This window comes from Lathamus discolor, chromosome 4, assembly GCF_037157495.1.
Source record: "Lathamus discolor isolate bLatDis1 chromosome 4, bLatDis1.hap1, whole genome shotgun sequence".
In the NCBI taxonomy this organism is placed as follows: Eukaryota; Metazoa; Chordata; class Aves; order Psittaciformes; family Psittacidae; genus Lathamus; species Lathamus discolor.
Window position 1 is genome coordinate 60,070,614 of NC_088887.1, and position 16,554 is coordinate 60,087,167.

General features: G+C 38.7%; 1 protein-coding gene across 11 annotated transcripts in view; it reads right to left on the reverse strand.

Annotated features, from left to right (window-relative positions):
* The window catches only part of INPP4A (inositol polyphosphate-4-phosphatase type I A), a 74,357-nt gene that overhangs the window by 16,702 nt on the left and 41,101 nt on the right, over nucleotides 1–16,554 (reverse strand). For 3 of the 11 annotated variants that reach the window (XM_065677648.1, XM_065677644.1, XM_065677645.1), the window contains exons 14-19: nucleotides 15,095–15,112; nucleotides 12,388–12,571; nucleotides 10,812–11,030; nucleotides 9,211–9,481; nucleotides 5,736–5,768; nucleotides 1,224–1,396 (exon numbers count right to left, since the gene is read on the reverse strand). In XM_065677648.1, coding sequence (XP_065533720.1) covers nucleotides 1,224–1,396; nucleotides 5,736–5,768; nucleotides 9,211–9,481; nucleotides 10,812–11,030; nucleotides 12,388–12,571; nucleotides 15,095–15,112 — 898 coding nt within the window. The remainder of the gene's footprint in view (nucleotides 1–1,223; nucleotides 1,397–5,735; nucleotides 5,769–9,210; nucleotides 9,482–10,811; nucleotides 11,031–12,387; nucleotides 12,572–15,094; nucleotides 15,113–16,554) is intronic. The other 8 variants (XM_065677653.1, XM_065677650.1, XM_065677649.1 and 5 more) reach the window with 6 other exon arrangements.

The window sequence follows — 16,554 nt, forward strand, 5'->3', positions numbered from 1 at the left end:
AACTGACCAACAAAAGCCCAAAACATTCATAAAATCAGATTTAGGGCACACTGCCTTCATGTTGCAAGCTCTCCCAAAATGAGAATGCTGTTGATCTTGCATCTATTTGTTTTCTGGATACAATCACCTGTATTAGGGTCTACAACTTATGAATTACAAAAAAGTCTCCTTGGAGAATTGTTCTAGTTACAGATGGAAAAGCACCACAGCTAGTTCCATGCCATGGATTTTTACAGAATGAATAAATGATTATTTTTTTTTAATGGCATCTTAAGACAGCTTTAAAATGCAGTATCTGCATTATGCAAAGATTCCAGCTCTAGTGTTACAAGATATTCGGGACAACATCCTGAAGACCTAGTACTAGATCAGTACTAAGGTCTAAGATTAGTACTAGTCTTAAGTCACTCTGTCAACAAAGGAATTTCCCAGGTGATTGCCATATACTATGTACACAGGTGTACGACTTTGTTACAGAATTAAATAGAAGGGAATAAAGTTCTGTTTATGATGGGTAAACATAACCAAAGCACTGAGTTTAAAAATTATCTGCACTATGAAGTGGGTTTTGCATAGAAAAAATCCCTGAATTTATTTCTATGAGACATTACATTTTTGGACAACAGCCCTACCAAACAACGTCCAAGAGATAAGCTGTTTGAAATAAATGAATGAGATACTGATTTCACAGGGAAGTAGACACACTACAGAAATGTAGTGGGCAGAAGAAATGTGGAAAGCTTTTTAGTGCAGCCATCTGCTAATCAGTGAAAGAAACCCCAGCAGGCCCAGAAACAGAACTTCTGGGGAAAAGAAACCCAGCGCTCATTTCCCTCCCTGTAGCTAGACTTCTCTCCTTAGCTACTACAGGTCCTGTTGGTTTTCTCAATGCAAAAAACAACAAAAAGTAACTGAGGGAGTACACTTTCCATCTGCTGGTTTTAGTTTGGTGGCAATAGAAGGCAAAGCAGTATACTTTCACTAGTTCTGGAGTAATTTTTGTTTAAAATAGTGAATGTATATGCAAGGGGACACTTCAGTTATATATTGTCAAATGCATGTAAATGACCGGTAAGGACAGGATCTCCTGTGAGAGGAGATCACAGTGTTAAACCTGAGAGTAGAACAGATACGAAAAATTCTGAAAACAGTAATCTTTCAGATTTCATCAGACCCCACCACATGTCAAAGTGCAATCAAATCATCCATATTTGCTTGCTTACAGTTTGGCAGAAGACAACATCCCTGCGATACTGAAGGCTCAGGCAGAGCCCTATTGTCGGGGCACTGTCCTGCATTAATAAAAAGACCATGGCTTTCTTTGCCTTGTCACTCATCATGGCTACACAGTCTGTGAGTGTTGTCAGCAAGGGATAAAGAGCTTCGCTCCATTCACCTGGTTAAAAGAAAATAAAATAGCAGCACTGTAAGTACTTTATTTGAAACAAACAAACATGCATTAAAAAGAAACTTCATGTTGCAAGTTGAAGTTGTTGATAACTCACATTTAGGGCTTGTTTTATTTTGGCTGATGGTTACTCCCTGCCTGTTATTAATTAAGTAATCTTACAGAGTGGTTACCACATGAGGAAAATATGGAGAATTCTACTCCACAAGGCAGTTATGACTTTCCTGACTGTAATAGCTCCCAGATTTGTGCCCACAGAACAGGCTATATAATAGTTGATTTGGAAAGCATAATAGAAACATGAATATCTACACACAAGTGTATATAACTGTGTGTGCATGTTCAAACATACCCTTTCATAGTGTGTGCATGGACAGACACCATGAAGTTGATCATATAACAGAAATAGTGAACATCTTAGCCATTTCTGTCAATGAGATTTCTCCCAAATATCTTGCCTTTGAATTTTTTGTGGACTCATAGGTGTATCATTCAACTGCCTCACCATCTTACTGATCCTTGTTGCACCTCAGTGAGGTAAGACAATGCTTATCTCCCATTTGCAACATAGGACTAATAAGGCAGAGAGGTGAAAAAAATCATGTAGGTACTCTTTTAAGTGTCCTCTGTTTGCTGAGTTGCTTTGAAGGCTTAGAGCTAGCTAGCAAGAAACACTAAGTGATTACAATGGGAGTTAGCCAGATCCTTGGAAGTAGTTCAGACCTTGACTTTCACTGAAACACACAAGATACATCCCAGAGGGACTCTGTTCAAGGTCCTAAACAGGAAGCACAGAAATGAAACTGGGTTGCCAAAGTCCTATTTTAGTACACCAAACACCGTGCCCTTCCTTTTGCCTAAAAGACTGCTCTGCCTTAAAATGCCCCACAAGCTCAGTTTTTCTTTCCTTCTTTCATCTTCTGTCTTAATCAAACACCAATTAAAAAACCCCATTTCTATGACCGTATGAAAGTTACTCAGATGCTATACCAAAATCCATTCTGTCTGCAACATAAAAAGAAAATAGGACAGTGCTTCGGTTTTGCCCTACTTAAGCAAGGTGAAGTTGAAACAGAAACATGCCTCTCTTTTTAAAGGGAAGGACAGTGTGTTCAATTTCTAAAAAGCACTGGAGCTCACAAACAGAACACACAACCCCCATTCTGGTTGGCTGTAGAAACAAGGCAATGTACAGACCAGGCCCCTGAAAGGAAGTTGTTTGGGATTTTGACTCAAAGGCATAACTACGAGCTAGTAATAATGAACATTTCTTTGATAAGCAGCCAATGAGGTGAACTTTGGAAGTCTGCTAACAGAATCATAACTGACAAGATTACCAAAACTATCCTTTTTGCTTTTGTTCTATGCGGTAGATAGATAACCTAATAAACTACACAAAGGGGAAATTGTTTGGCTCTGCTGTTCCATTGCCATTAAAAAACAAAAAAGCAGGAAACATCAAAAGAAAAGGCAAGGAATTGCAGCTTGTCTTTTATATTCTACTAAGTATTTTCTCTCAAAATAAATCAGATGCCATAATATGGCCCCATGAACACTTAAAAAGCAAAACACAGATGATACAAACAGTGTTTCTCGTCCTGCATTTAAGAGCTTTTCTATAAACAAATGAGAAAGGCAAAAAGAACTGAAAATATCTTCCAGCACATCATCATCTCATTGCCTGGGTATACATAGGTGTATACAGTTAACTCAGTGTATAACTCATGTATATGAGTTCTCTCAGGGGAGATTCACAATTTCAGTGTGTCTAGCAGCACTTCATTTGAAAGATATGCTTATCTGTGGTGATCACAAAGCACACTGGTGGTACACGAGCCTGTCTGAAGATAAAGCAATTGTTAGATGGTTTTTTTCCTCCCAGCACTCACATTCAATGCAGTGGCTCATCCAGGGTAATGAGCAAAAATCCTCTGCGCTGTGTATTCTCTTGGTTTAAGATTTTGGCCATGATAAAAACAAGCCCTTGTCAGTCTGCAAAATTCTAAATGCTTTTTTCCTACCTATGTCACAGAGGTGTCACCTGTGTTCTTTTAACTTTTTATTCGATGGTAGTTTCTATCAACAGTAAACATGAATAAAAGGAGTTGCACTCCTAGGCTCAAATTAGGTTGGAACATTTCACTGACAGCATTCAAACAAATGTGAAAGGATTCTTAAGTGCTTACTTTTCACCTTGAGTTCCCTGTCCTTCTGTCTTCCCCTCATTATTTTTCCTAACAGAACTTTATTACTGAAAGCATATTTTCTATCAAATCAACCAAGGGCACTTTCAAACACCAAGAGGCACCAGGTCTAATGTGAAATCTACTCTGAGCTCTGCTGTTATGTCCTGTGATATAAACTGTTACTAACTCCACTGGATAGATCTATAGGTAGGATGATTTGGCATAGGTCCTGAAACAACAAAGATGCAACAAGGTGTTACAGATTTAAGACAGCTGGAGACCTAGTCCAAGCTAGCTGTTGGTATGGGCCACAAATCACACTTTTTTATCAGAGGTTTCTTGTTCATGTTAAAAGTTACTCCATTTAAAAACTGGCACGGTACAAACCAGCAGGATGCCTGTCATTTGCTTTAGGCACTTTATATTGTACAGTAAGAGAAGTCCTGCAGTCTCCACTCAGACAGCTACAACTGAATTCTGGCTGGTAAATAAGGGCCAGATGTGGCTCCATATGTCTTTGCCACTTTTCTTATGACTGCTGCTGACCAAAGTCATACTTTGATATATACTTTGAAATGTAGCATTTTGAAAAGCAGGGAGGGGAAGGGCAGAGAGGGAGTGAGGGAAAGAGGGATGCTATGAGCTCACACAGTGGACCTTCTCTGACTATACACAAAAAGAACCCCAAGTGTCTTGTTTTATGCATTATGTTATGTCTAACATAATACATAAAGCTGGTATAAATCAAGGATGTAATGTCAGCTGGAAAAAGCTTTTGCCTTTTTTCCCCCCAAGAGTTTCTCTTCTACAGAGCAACAAAAATTGCATTAAAGTAACTGTCCTCCAGAGCTCTGAAAAGATATCCTTAGTCTTTTTACATTAAAAACCACCTAGTATCCATAAATCAAAGTACTGGGCATCAACAGTTGCCCTTGGTTTAGGTCACGGTTGCAAGGGCTCATGGTATCTAAAAGATATATTTGTTAATTAAGTGGTAGTTGCTTAGCCCTGATCAGTAAAGTATAATCAGCAACCCATTAAGCACACAATCGCATCACATTTAGCTTCAAAGGGAAGCAGGCATTATGTGCTCCATTACATTGCAGCTTCAGCCACTGAAGTTTTAAGATGCAGTTTTGGGGATATCTGGGTACTCAGCTGGGGGGACCTGACTGCTTTTAGTGACTCCCACCTTAAAAATAAATATATAACATTCATTTATACACTATAAATTTTGCAGAAACTAAAGGGGTGTTCCAAGAATTAAAAACTTGGGGAGTCTTTTTGTTAATTAAAACATTTTCTCAGTGATAGAAGGAGTCGAGTTGTGTAGCTGAGAAGACTATTTATAGGAATATATTATGTGAATATATATGAATATACTTTGTGAAGATGAAAATCATACTTGAACCGGGGCTTTATTTCCCATTGGTTTCACCAATAAACCCAGGAGCCCACGCTGAAACAGTTCAAAGATTGAACTTTCACTGAACTCAGATTCAACTACTCTCAAAAGGCAGAAATCACAGCCATCTGGCTGTGAGAGAGCAGTATTACAGAGGCATATTATTCAGACCTTGGAAATGCAACGCAACACTGTGGAAGCACAAGGACAGAGCAAAGAAGGCTAACAATGGGATGAAAGTGTCCTAAAATCTGCATTCTGAAACACTAGACTTGCAGTGCCCAACACTGCTTGGTTTGTACCCACAACAAAGATTTTCCATCAGCGTTGTTGACTGCTCCATGTTCTGCTCGAGTTCTCATTCAGAAAGGCCACCTCAACAGCATATATGAAAGGGTATGTCTGAAATGTGTAAATGTCAGACTCCCACATACTTCAGCGTCATTTGGAACAGGCCTCAAATCATTGTCACTTTCAACAGTTTGCTAAAACACATTGACTGGAGAAACCAAAGAGGCCAGGAACAAGTGCTCTTCCATACCTGGGCATGAGAAGTTAACAGATACCCCCTTGCACTATTATTTAGGAAACAGTAACTTCCAACATGCTTAGGTAACTCACGTGATATTGCAGAGCATTACCACTTCAATCTTAACAACAAGGCACTTGTTCAGTTGTTAATTATGAACAAACCCCTGCAATTTTCCAAAGAAGCAGAAGCCATGAATGCACATACCTGGGGCAGATTCTTCCGGAGTGGGGCTGCAATCTGCACAGAAATGGAGGGGCGACATGCATGATTAAGGAGCAGCAACACAGTCTAAATATAAGCAACTCAAATGCTTAATGCCAGGGTTCTCAAACACTTTCACTGAGTGAAGAGGAGCTCAGCAGAGATACCCCCTTGCCTGTGGGCACTGAAGGCATGGGCTTTCTCCTCCACTCCACTGTTTCTGATCAGAGAAATACCTGGATGGAGACTTGGAGGAAAGCCAGTATCTGCTAGCTCAGGGGATCTCTGTGGATTACCAGCAAGGGCACTGTCAACCCTCAGTGATCCACAATTTGAGAACCACTCACTGGTTTAGTGCAAGTATAGAATAAGCTGGCAGTAAGGCTGCTAAACAGAATAGCAAAAGATTAGCAATAAGTTCAATGCACTTAACAGAAAATGACATTAAAGCACCCACAATGCAAGAGTAATAAAGAAACAGTACTTTACTATCTTGGACAAATTTCCATTATACAATTTCTGAGGTTGTTAACACAGCACCAGATTGTATATCAAGGGCTGAAACCTCACCAGTGAAGCCTGTGAGTGTTCAACACCCACTTCAGTGGGAGGAACAAGCCGTCAGATGAAAATACACTAGAGTGCAATGCAAACAGTAAAAGAAATTAATACATACACTGTTATAGCAAGTCTTGCACTAATGAAAAGTAGTTTATTACGCTAACAGGATTTGAACTTCTGTTGTTTATATCTAGAGTCACTAGTCAATAAATTACGAATTTGAAAATAGCAACAGAAAATATCAAGTTCAACTGTATGCATTAGGACAATCAGCTGAGTTAGACATCCGAGATTGTCTAACCTCTCAGGTTACCTCTCAGTAAATAAAAACTCATGTTCATTAAAGAAGCTGTGTGTCCCCATGCAATTTTAGTAATGAATACCTAAGCCTATAATAAAAACAAATTTAAAAATAATTTATTAAATCTCCCTTCTACTATTTCAGGCAGTATTTTCTTTCACAAACATTCATTTCCTGCCTCTCTCTTGCCAATTCTGAAACTGTCTTGGTTTGCTGGGTTTTACACTGCTTTCAAAATTTCTGGCCACTCAAGTGTCATTTATTCAAAACTGGGAAATACTAATAGAAAAGTGGTAGTTCTCTGAATACATGACAAGGAAAAACTTTAAAATGTTGGGATTCTGAACACAAGGAAAGAATCTTCCTTGTCCTTCAATTATTCCCATGATCAGTTGTGAAAAGTAACAATGAAAGGGAATGCAGAGAATCATAGAGCGGTTTGGGTTGGAAGTGACCTTTAAAGGTCATCTAATACACCCCTCCCCTGCAATGAGCAGGGACAACTCCAACCAGATCAGGTTGTTTAGAACCCTGGCCTTGAATGTTTCCAAGGATGAGGGACCCACAATTTCCCTGTGCAACCTGCTCCAATATCTCACCACCCTCATTGTGAAAGTTTCTTCCTTGTATCTAGTCTAAATCTACTCTCTTTCAGTTTAAAAGCATTTAACAGGACAGGTTTGGTGTGGAGTCAAGGGAAGTAACTCAATGGGAAAATTCCCACTGATTTCAGTAAAACCAGGTTTCTTGATTGGATTGAACTCTCAAAAATACTGACATTAATTAGGAACTACATCTGATGAGACTGTAATGAAGCACTCAGCTTACCCTGGTTTACAATAAACATCCCAAGTGCAATTCAAATTACTCATTAAGACCTACAACAGTGTTTGCACCAGATACTTCAGAAACAGGATTCCCTCTCCACAATTTTTTAAGTTAAATTCACCCAACACTGGCTGGCAGTCAGACTTCAGATCTAGTCCTTACACTTATGGAACAGTGGGAAATGGCAACATGCTTGTTAGCTTTAAAGCTTGCTACACTTCCTGATTTAATGTTTGTGTTCCAGGTTCTGTGGATTAAAAGGAAACATATTTTTCATCCCTATTTTGAGAAATAGGCAGGAAAGGTTACTGAAACTCTTGGCACAAACAAAACCTTTGGTAGAAGTGCAGCTAATTCCAATTTTATGTGGCATAAGTGTCAAGTTCTAAAGTAGATTTAAAAGTATGACTGAAAATGAAAGAAAATTATTGTTTTAAGATGCCTTCAGCATAATATTATCTTGGCAAAAGCTTTGGTGTCACCCACCACAGATTTTTCCTATTCTTTTTAATATGAAAATCCACAACTTGTAATCATTCATACGAAGTGGCTTTGAAGTTTACTGATAAAACTCCCATGTAAGTACATATAAAACTTCATGTAAACTAGCTTGTAAATAAAAACATTTAAAGGTATCAAACTGATAGAAGAAATTTAGTCAAAGATTAACAGACAATGCACTCTGAAACAAGAACCAATTCTTCTGTTCCTTTATAATACACAAAACTGTCAGTCTAATCTAGAAAAACACGGTCATTTGAGATACAATACTACACAAAAATATATCAACATTTAACTTCCTTCTTGCTTTTTTTTCCCCCCTGAAAGTATTGCCTGCAACATTAACAATGGGATGGACATGAAGTCACAGACATACGTAAGGGACAAAGGGCCATCAAACAATAAGACAGAACAGGAAAAAAGAAATGAAAACACAAACTAATCTTACTAGAGCTTATCTTGGCACACCTGCTCTATTAAGTGGCCAAATCATACTGGCCACATGTAAAGAATGTAAGAATAACCCAATTATGTACATATGTAAATTAAATAATCCTGAAATCTAATGCATGACTGCAAAACTGTCAGCCTAAACTGATAAGGATATCTTTCACTCACATGCTTATGGCATCATGCTGGATTCAATGCAGCACCCACTTTACCTCAAATTTTGATAGGATTATTCCACTGAGAGCTTGCACTGCCAAGTCCTATCTCCCAGATACACGAGGTTTAATTGAGTGCCTCAGCCCCACAGCATTTGACAATTTGCGTTAAAAACTGCTTTAAAATCCTGTAGGTTCACCCAAGTTCAGCTCAGTCGAATGGGACTGCTTGGGTCCCCCCTGTGCTACGGCAGTCCAGCTGGGACCATTACTGTTGCCAATTGCCCTTGCACTTCTCTCATGTTTTATTTATCTTTCACAGAGGTTTGTTGTAATAAGCTTTGATTGCTGCAAAGAAGCTGAAGCCAACAGGAAAGCTACCAGAGGTGGTGTCTGACACATGGTAACCCAACCACCTGTTTTACCAGCTTAAAACACCCAGTGTGAAAACCAAATGTGACTGTCATCAATGGATTTGGCAAAGTTTTCAGTGGGATCAGGATTTCAAAATAAGTAATGGAGCTTCGCAGCTCCCAGGACACCACCAGCCCTTTCTGTGTGACATCAGTGCTTAATACCACCACTGAACTAAAAACACATTGAAGGATGTAACAGAGGCTTAGGGATGATGCCAGCGCACAGGGAGAAAGCGGTGGTGAGAAGCAGTGTCTGGCATACGCACTTGTCTTTCTGAGAGAATGGCATGCAGAGGATGGTGTGGATGAAGGTGGTGAGGATGATGAAGGTGATGAGGATGATGAGGTCTCATTTAAATCTTCTGGGTTTATCCAGTAGGCACGAGTGTCCCGATTACCTTTCTTGCTAGTACAGCTGACGTCACACTGGAAAACATCTTCACAGCTGTCACTCTGCAAGCGCTCCTTCTGGAGAAGTTTGTCCACTCTCTGTATTATACACTCCAGACTTTTGTCAACATTCAACCAAACTTTCTCCTTAAAAGAAAACATTCCTTTCTCAATTTAAAAAGAAAAGAGACACTGGGTAACAAATCCCTTGGCAACGTATTTTCTCCTGTAATTCTAGTCACAATTGCTCTGCAAAGTTTCCTATGAGCTATCCTGCACACAATTTCTGGATATATAAATAACATATACCAGCATGTCAAGAATATGTAAAAACATGACTTGCGTGGCAAATTGTAAAGCTATTTTCTAAGTAAATTTGCTGAGCAATTATTTGCAGTATTTCAATTTCCAGCTGGCAATATTGTTCATTCTTGAAACTCATGTTTGACATAATAATTGTATGCAATCACACATCTCTTTTCCTATATAACACAGTGAATAACATGAAATTACTGTACTGTATTACTACCCAAATAGCTGAATTGGCTTTCTTCATATCTCATTACTCTGAGTTTGACTATAAGTCAATGTATGCCAAAACAATTAGAACAAGGATCTATTTCCAAAATGACCTGGATCTCATTTAAAAATTGGTATTTCATAATATAGAATCATAGAACGGTTTGGGTTGGAAAGGACCTTAAGATCATCTAGTTCCAACCCCCCTGCCATGGGCAGGGACACCTCACACTAAACCATGTTACCCAAGGCTTTGTCCAGCCTGGTCTTGAACACTGCCGGGGATGGAGCATTCATTAGATAGATAGATAGATAGATAGATAGATAGATAGATAGATAGATATAGATATTGATATATATAATTTTTTTCATTAATCTCAACAATTTTTGAGATTTCATTAACTTCTGTTTACATTATACAATGACAGAATTTACACAGCCAAATTCTTATTTCAGTTCGCAGTGTGTTGAGGAAAACCATTTAAATATTTTGTTCAAACAGTATTAAAATGGTGTTCACAATTAAAACAGAGTTGGACTGCAAGTTCTAAATATTTAGATGAGAATAAAAACCAGGAAGGCTGAATTGGATAGCTAATGCACACAAATTATGCTTTATTTTGGAGAACTGTAAATACCCTTTGTAGTAGAGTCAGGTTTTGACTTTAAAAGCTGTTCACTTTCCCTTGGAACTGACTACAGAAATGCCATTCACCTACTGTAATGATTTCCACTGTTTAGGAGACCTGGAAATATTATTAAGGCCTGTTTCTATCCCCTTGCCAAGGAGGAACAGAGCACAGGATAGAGTCAATGTCTTTGCTAGTTGACCAGTACCTCTAAACCACTTGTCCTATGTGTATCTGGTGAGCAATTAAAGAGCTTATAGACAAGAGAACACAGCAACCAAAAAAAATAAAAAGAAGGAAATATTCATCACTCCACTAAGTAAACATACCCATTCCTCTTCATGCCAATCCACCTGCAGAGAAGATCGGCTATTTCTTCCTGTCCATCTGGCCACAAGTGTATCTTGATCATTCCTCAGCATCACTTGCTCCCCTTCTCCAGAGGTTGGAGATGCTTTTGAAGCTATATAGTCTGGCCTTGCAGCATTCAGTCCATGTATTGAATTTGCTAACAACTTGCAGTCACAGACTGTGACAAGTTGCCGGGTCTAAAAAAGTGATAAACCCCACACATTTTAACAATTTTTCATTATTCCATACACCATTTATACTAGATTCTTTCACAGAAAGAAAAAAGAACTAGTATTCTGTAAAAGAAAGGAACCATTGTTTAAGAGTATCTAAGGTGCCTTTGCAATCATTTAACAGAATGGCCTTAAAAAGCAACATAGGACACCCAAACACAAATGGTACATTTCCAAAGTCTGTATTACTATATTAGCCTTGCAGTCGTTGAAAATCTCACTGAGTGTGCTGTTCATCTTTATTTGCACTTCACTCTTCATTTGACAAAAGCTTAGAACAACGTGCAGACAATTTTATAGCTCATACAATAGTTGCCATACCAAAACCCATGTTTAGACCTCCATCACCCTGTCTGAAATCATAACAAGACACAAAAGCAAGACTAAAAATATAACCCACCAATAAATGTAACTTGTTCCCTGTCTTATTTAGTGGTGCTGTATTAAAGAATTTCTATAAGTTACGTGACCATGAAAAGTATCTGGCCTGCGCATCTATTAAGATAACAACAAACAAGCCCTTACTACGTTATATATACATGTTGTCCAGCTGTAGAAAATCCCACAGTTCAGTTATACACACTGTACTCATTTGGAGCAAATATTATAATACATAATACATTTACATTGGGTCACACTGTATTTTGCACTCTGCAAAGCTATATGCATATCCCCTCCACTGGGACAATTTATGGCAAGCTGATTGGCCATTACTGCTGTTTAATAGCCTTCAGATCTGCTTCAGGGATAGAAAACATCAGTGTAACAGTATTTGGGGTTTTTTTTTCCTGTAAATAAGACTGTGTTCAGTTGTGGGTCTAGTCTGGTTTCTGTTAGCATTCATCAAGAAATAACTGATTCACATCACTATAACTCAAGCAAAGGCTGTGTCACCGTTATTCCTTATTTTGTCAGTGGAAAAATACAGAATTGTTTCATTAACTTTGGCCCAGTAGATGCTGCTTGACAGATGATTTGGAGGAACATTACAAAACCCCAGGTGGTTATGGAGAAAAGAGTATAAAAGAAAGTGAAAAATGCACATTTCTGGAATATGATGAATGGAGGGAACCAGAGGACATTGCTCTCCACTGCACTCCCAAGAAGAGGTGAAGGGAAGAGTGTGAGAAGTAAGAGACAACCTAAATAAAAAGCAGCAAATTGTAAAGGCTGGTCTGACTTAGTTTTTTCCTTAGGTCTGTACACATTACAATACACTACTGAACAAGGTAAAACAGATATTTCAAGAAAACCAACTAAAGATAGAGACAGAGAAAAAAAATACTCTGTGCTTTAGTGTGGAAATGCATTATTCTCCTACCTTGTCTGCCAGGATGGCAAGTGTTCTTTCAAGGCCATTAGCTGATCTATCCTTGGCAGCTCTAGAGAGCCTTTCTGCATAGTAACTGACTTGCGTTTTCAGGGTGTTGATTTGTGCAATAATTTCCTTTGCTCTGACAATGTCCTGTGGGATGTATATTATAGACTGGGAACTTGTTGAAGTGCTGAAAAAGAAAGACTGATGTTACAGAGAAAACTGATCTGGAGGTACACACATTACAGTGGCATGCTGGGGAATTAATGGCAGACAACAAAAATTTACCTAACTAGCAATCAACAGTGAAAAGCCAGTGGGCAATTGCACAGCAGGAACATGATCCTAGAGCCTTCTCTGCCTTTACTGAAAGCATTCAGATGAAGATTTACTAATCCCTTATGCCAAAGGGTTGTGGGCAGATTTTGTATACCAGAGGGACAGTTTTGCTGAGGAGAATGTGGGTGATAGATTTTGCCATTGGATACAGAATCACTGTTTGCAGAGACAGGTTGCCCCACTCTCCCTCTCCTTATCACACAGACACTTTACTGAGGCCTGTTCTACAAACCTGTATTATCACATATCTACTAGGACCATGAAAAGAAAATCTGCACTCCTAACACAGAAATGCCACCCAGATCCATAACGCAAATACTGTGGTATTACAAAAAATCCTTGTTAGTGTACCTTTTCCCTTGTTGCAGGCCTGATTCAAGTTACACCAGCAAAAGCAACCTTATGATATATAAAAACAAAGTGTATCTCCAGACTAACCCAAGGACGCTGTCCTTGCTGTACCTTCTGTTAGCACACACTTATACTAAACTAGGGACATGATTTAACTGTCCCTACTCTAAAATCAGCTGTAACAATGTAAAGCAATACCAAATTTTGGCCTTTTCAAAAGAGTAAGGGTAATAAACTATAGTTTCTGTTGTCTAAATTTAGATATCTACAGAAGTTGCTCACAAGACAGATGTTTGGATTTCCTTTGTAAAGAATAGCATTTCTAAAGGGTGATTTAATCCTACCGGAGAAGAACCTTTCACAAAAGCTGTCTTTTAGCTTAGAAAATTACTTTAAAATGAAGTTGTGCTCTTAGTTAACTATTTGGAACCAACCCACCACTATTCTCTTTGTCACGCAATATGCTGGTTTTTTCCTCCCAATAAGAAAGCTATAAAAAGAGCAGGCCTTTACATCAGCTCCAGCTGTAACAAGTGTGATGTCCTTTCATGACACGGCATGATAATACACCAATGGTATAGTATCTTAATTTTATTAATTTATTTCCAGTAATGAGTGGCTTCAGCATAATGACAGCAGAGAATAACCGACTGCTTGCACCAGTCTCAGCACTGTTCACTTCACGCAGCTCCAAGACTACATAGGAAGGAGTTTCTTTTCCAGGCACAGTTACCTCAGATCATGACCTCTGAGGAGTAGGAATTTCCCGACTATCCCTAGAGCAATGCTGTTAATTTCTGCAGCGTATCTGTGAGATAAGACAGGAGGGTTGTGTGGGGCACACTTTAAAATCATCGCCACAAATACCAATTCGCATCCCTTAACTAATATTAAGGCAAGGGTGAAGCTTAATCCCAATATCTGTCTGACCTTCATTACAAGAAAAGATGGGGGATTTGTTCTCAAAGGATATAATGCGTAAGTAATTCCTGAAAGGTTCCTTATTTGTGTCCCTCTGGTCACCCACCTGAGTGGAGCATAGAACAACCACTCCCCAGTACTGCTACACCATACAGTAAATTCATCTCCGCTTTTAGGACTTGTGTACATGATTTATGCTCGTTATTGACTGGTGATGTTAGTGACAATTCCTCTGAGCAATTTCTTTCCACAACAGTGTGGTTAACATGCATAAAGACGTATTTGGCAGGAAAGGCCATGCAGCATATTGAGATCCGATTTAGAATTATTACATTTTTAATCACAAACATTTGCTGGGATGATCAGGGGTAAAATTTATGGTGAAAAATTCACATATATTTACTTTCCAACCTGCAATTGCTTTTTCAAATGAACAGCTCTCATTGTACTATACCAGCAAACTGTAACACAGCCTTAAACTCCCAGTGAATTAGGGGTTCAACCTTTAATACAAGTAATTTAGAGCAGAAATTCTGCACTGTTGAACCATCAAGTAATATTTCCTTTTTGTAGCACTGAACACCACAACATGAAGACAAATAAACAGAATTTAAGTGAAAATGCTTAAATGAAGACATGGGTTGCAAAAATATAAACCATGCCCAATCTATCACCATAAAGATTTAAAAATACATAGAGTTATCTGAATTATCTTCCATCTCTGGTAGTAAGTTTCTCTCTCCAGGTAGTTTTCACTGGAAATAACAGAGGAAAAGATATAGAATTGTGTTCTGATCCACAGCTTTCTAACTTATGCTTGGAGAGAGCCAAGAAGCTTGCTGTTCATTACAAACAAACATTGCAGATGAAATGAAATTCATTCACACATCATGTTCTACAAAGCAGCTACAATTACTTAGGCACAATTAGGGATGCCATGATGCATGACATTAAAAAGCCCTGCACACTTTAAAACACACCACATCTTTGCCAAAACAAACAAACAAACAAAAAAAAAAACCAACAAAGAAGGAAAAGAAAAATAAAAGAACCCAAAGAACAGAAACCCTCTCTACAGAGCTCTCAGAAACAGAAAACTCACCAACACTCCTCATAACTGCTAAAAAAAAAACAGAAAACCAAAATAAAATTAGCAGATTGTTAGCAAATACCAAAGCAGAAAACCAAACAAATGATGTCTGGGGAAATAACTTATTTGAGTCATATTTTCAACAAGGCGGGTACATAATGATTAAACTTGTAAGCAAAAAAAACACAGATTGCCAGATGCCCATGTGTTGTTCTGGGGAAATGTGGATGCATCAAGCACAGTTTTGCCAATGAAAAAAGAAAAAACTGAATGATACCTATGTAACAGTGCAACTGAGGAGATGGATGTCAGTTCTACTATACTGACTTTTATGATAACACAGAAGTACTTAAAAGAAAATATATTCTTCAATTACTGAACCTCGGTCCATTCTCATGGACCCAGAAGTAGCAATTCTGTAAATCTTAGAGGAAAAGTACTGAATAGAAATCAAGCTCTCTGACCAGCTTAGTTACTCTGGGGAGGGGGGAAGGGAAACTAGGTATTGCAGGAACAAGGACCACTTCAGTTGCTGAGCTCACAGAAGGATTTTCTTTCAGAAAGCAATTTCAGTGGTATCAAAAGAATAGTATAGCAGTGCTTCCAGTTTACAGTTTCTCACATATTTCTGCACCTATCTTTTTATCAGTACATATCTGAATGATGTTCATCACAGGATGCTGCTATTTACTTCTCTGCTGCCAAAATGAATTCTGCAGTTGGCAGGGCCTGGTTCCCATGTCACTCCCTCCTCCCATCAGCTTCAAATCCTACAAATCCTTTCTTTGGAAGGGCATTATCAAAGTCTCCTTATTCCTGTCTACAATGTCCTTGTCCTGCTGCTCTCATTGTTCCTTAAATTCTCCATGGTGCAGCACAACTACTGCAGACCCAGACAGCGTTAGCTCTTCCTTGAGAGCTGAAATGGGTGCCATGTAGGTCTCTCCCTTTAGCATATGTGACCTTCCCAATATCTGCCCCTTCCCCTAACACATATGGTTGCACTTTGAGAGAGGTCACTAGAAAGTCCCTGAAGACAGGACTGTGGAAGTCAAGCATCCTCCCTGCAGAGCAGAGTAAGGCCAAATTCAGGAGCCTAATCTGTGCATAAACCTTTAGGTAGTGCAGAAAAGCCTAAAGCAATAGTCCCAGAACGAAACCCAAGTCGTCAAAAGGGAATTTGCCTGTCAGGCATAGCTGTACTATGCCTGTTGTACTATTAGCTGTACTAAAAAGAGTTCAGTGACAGAACTTTAAAGCTATGAGAGGTCTGAAAGTCTCCTGAAAATAATGGGTTGAAAGCATGATGTAGTGCAGCTGACGATGTTCTACAAATATTCTAGTCCACAATTAGGCAGTACACAATACCTAAACCAGCTAAACTAAATGAAGTAACAAATATTTGGGAAAATTAATGATTTTACTAAAAAGACTATCAGAAAGGGCCCATCAGTAAGCAAACAAATAAAACA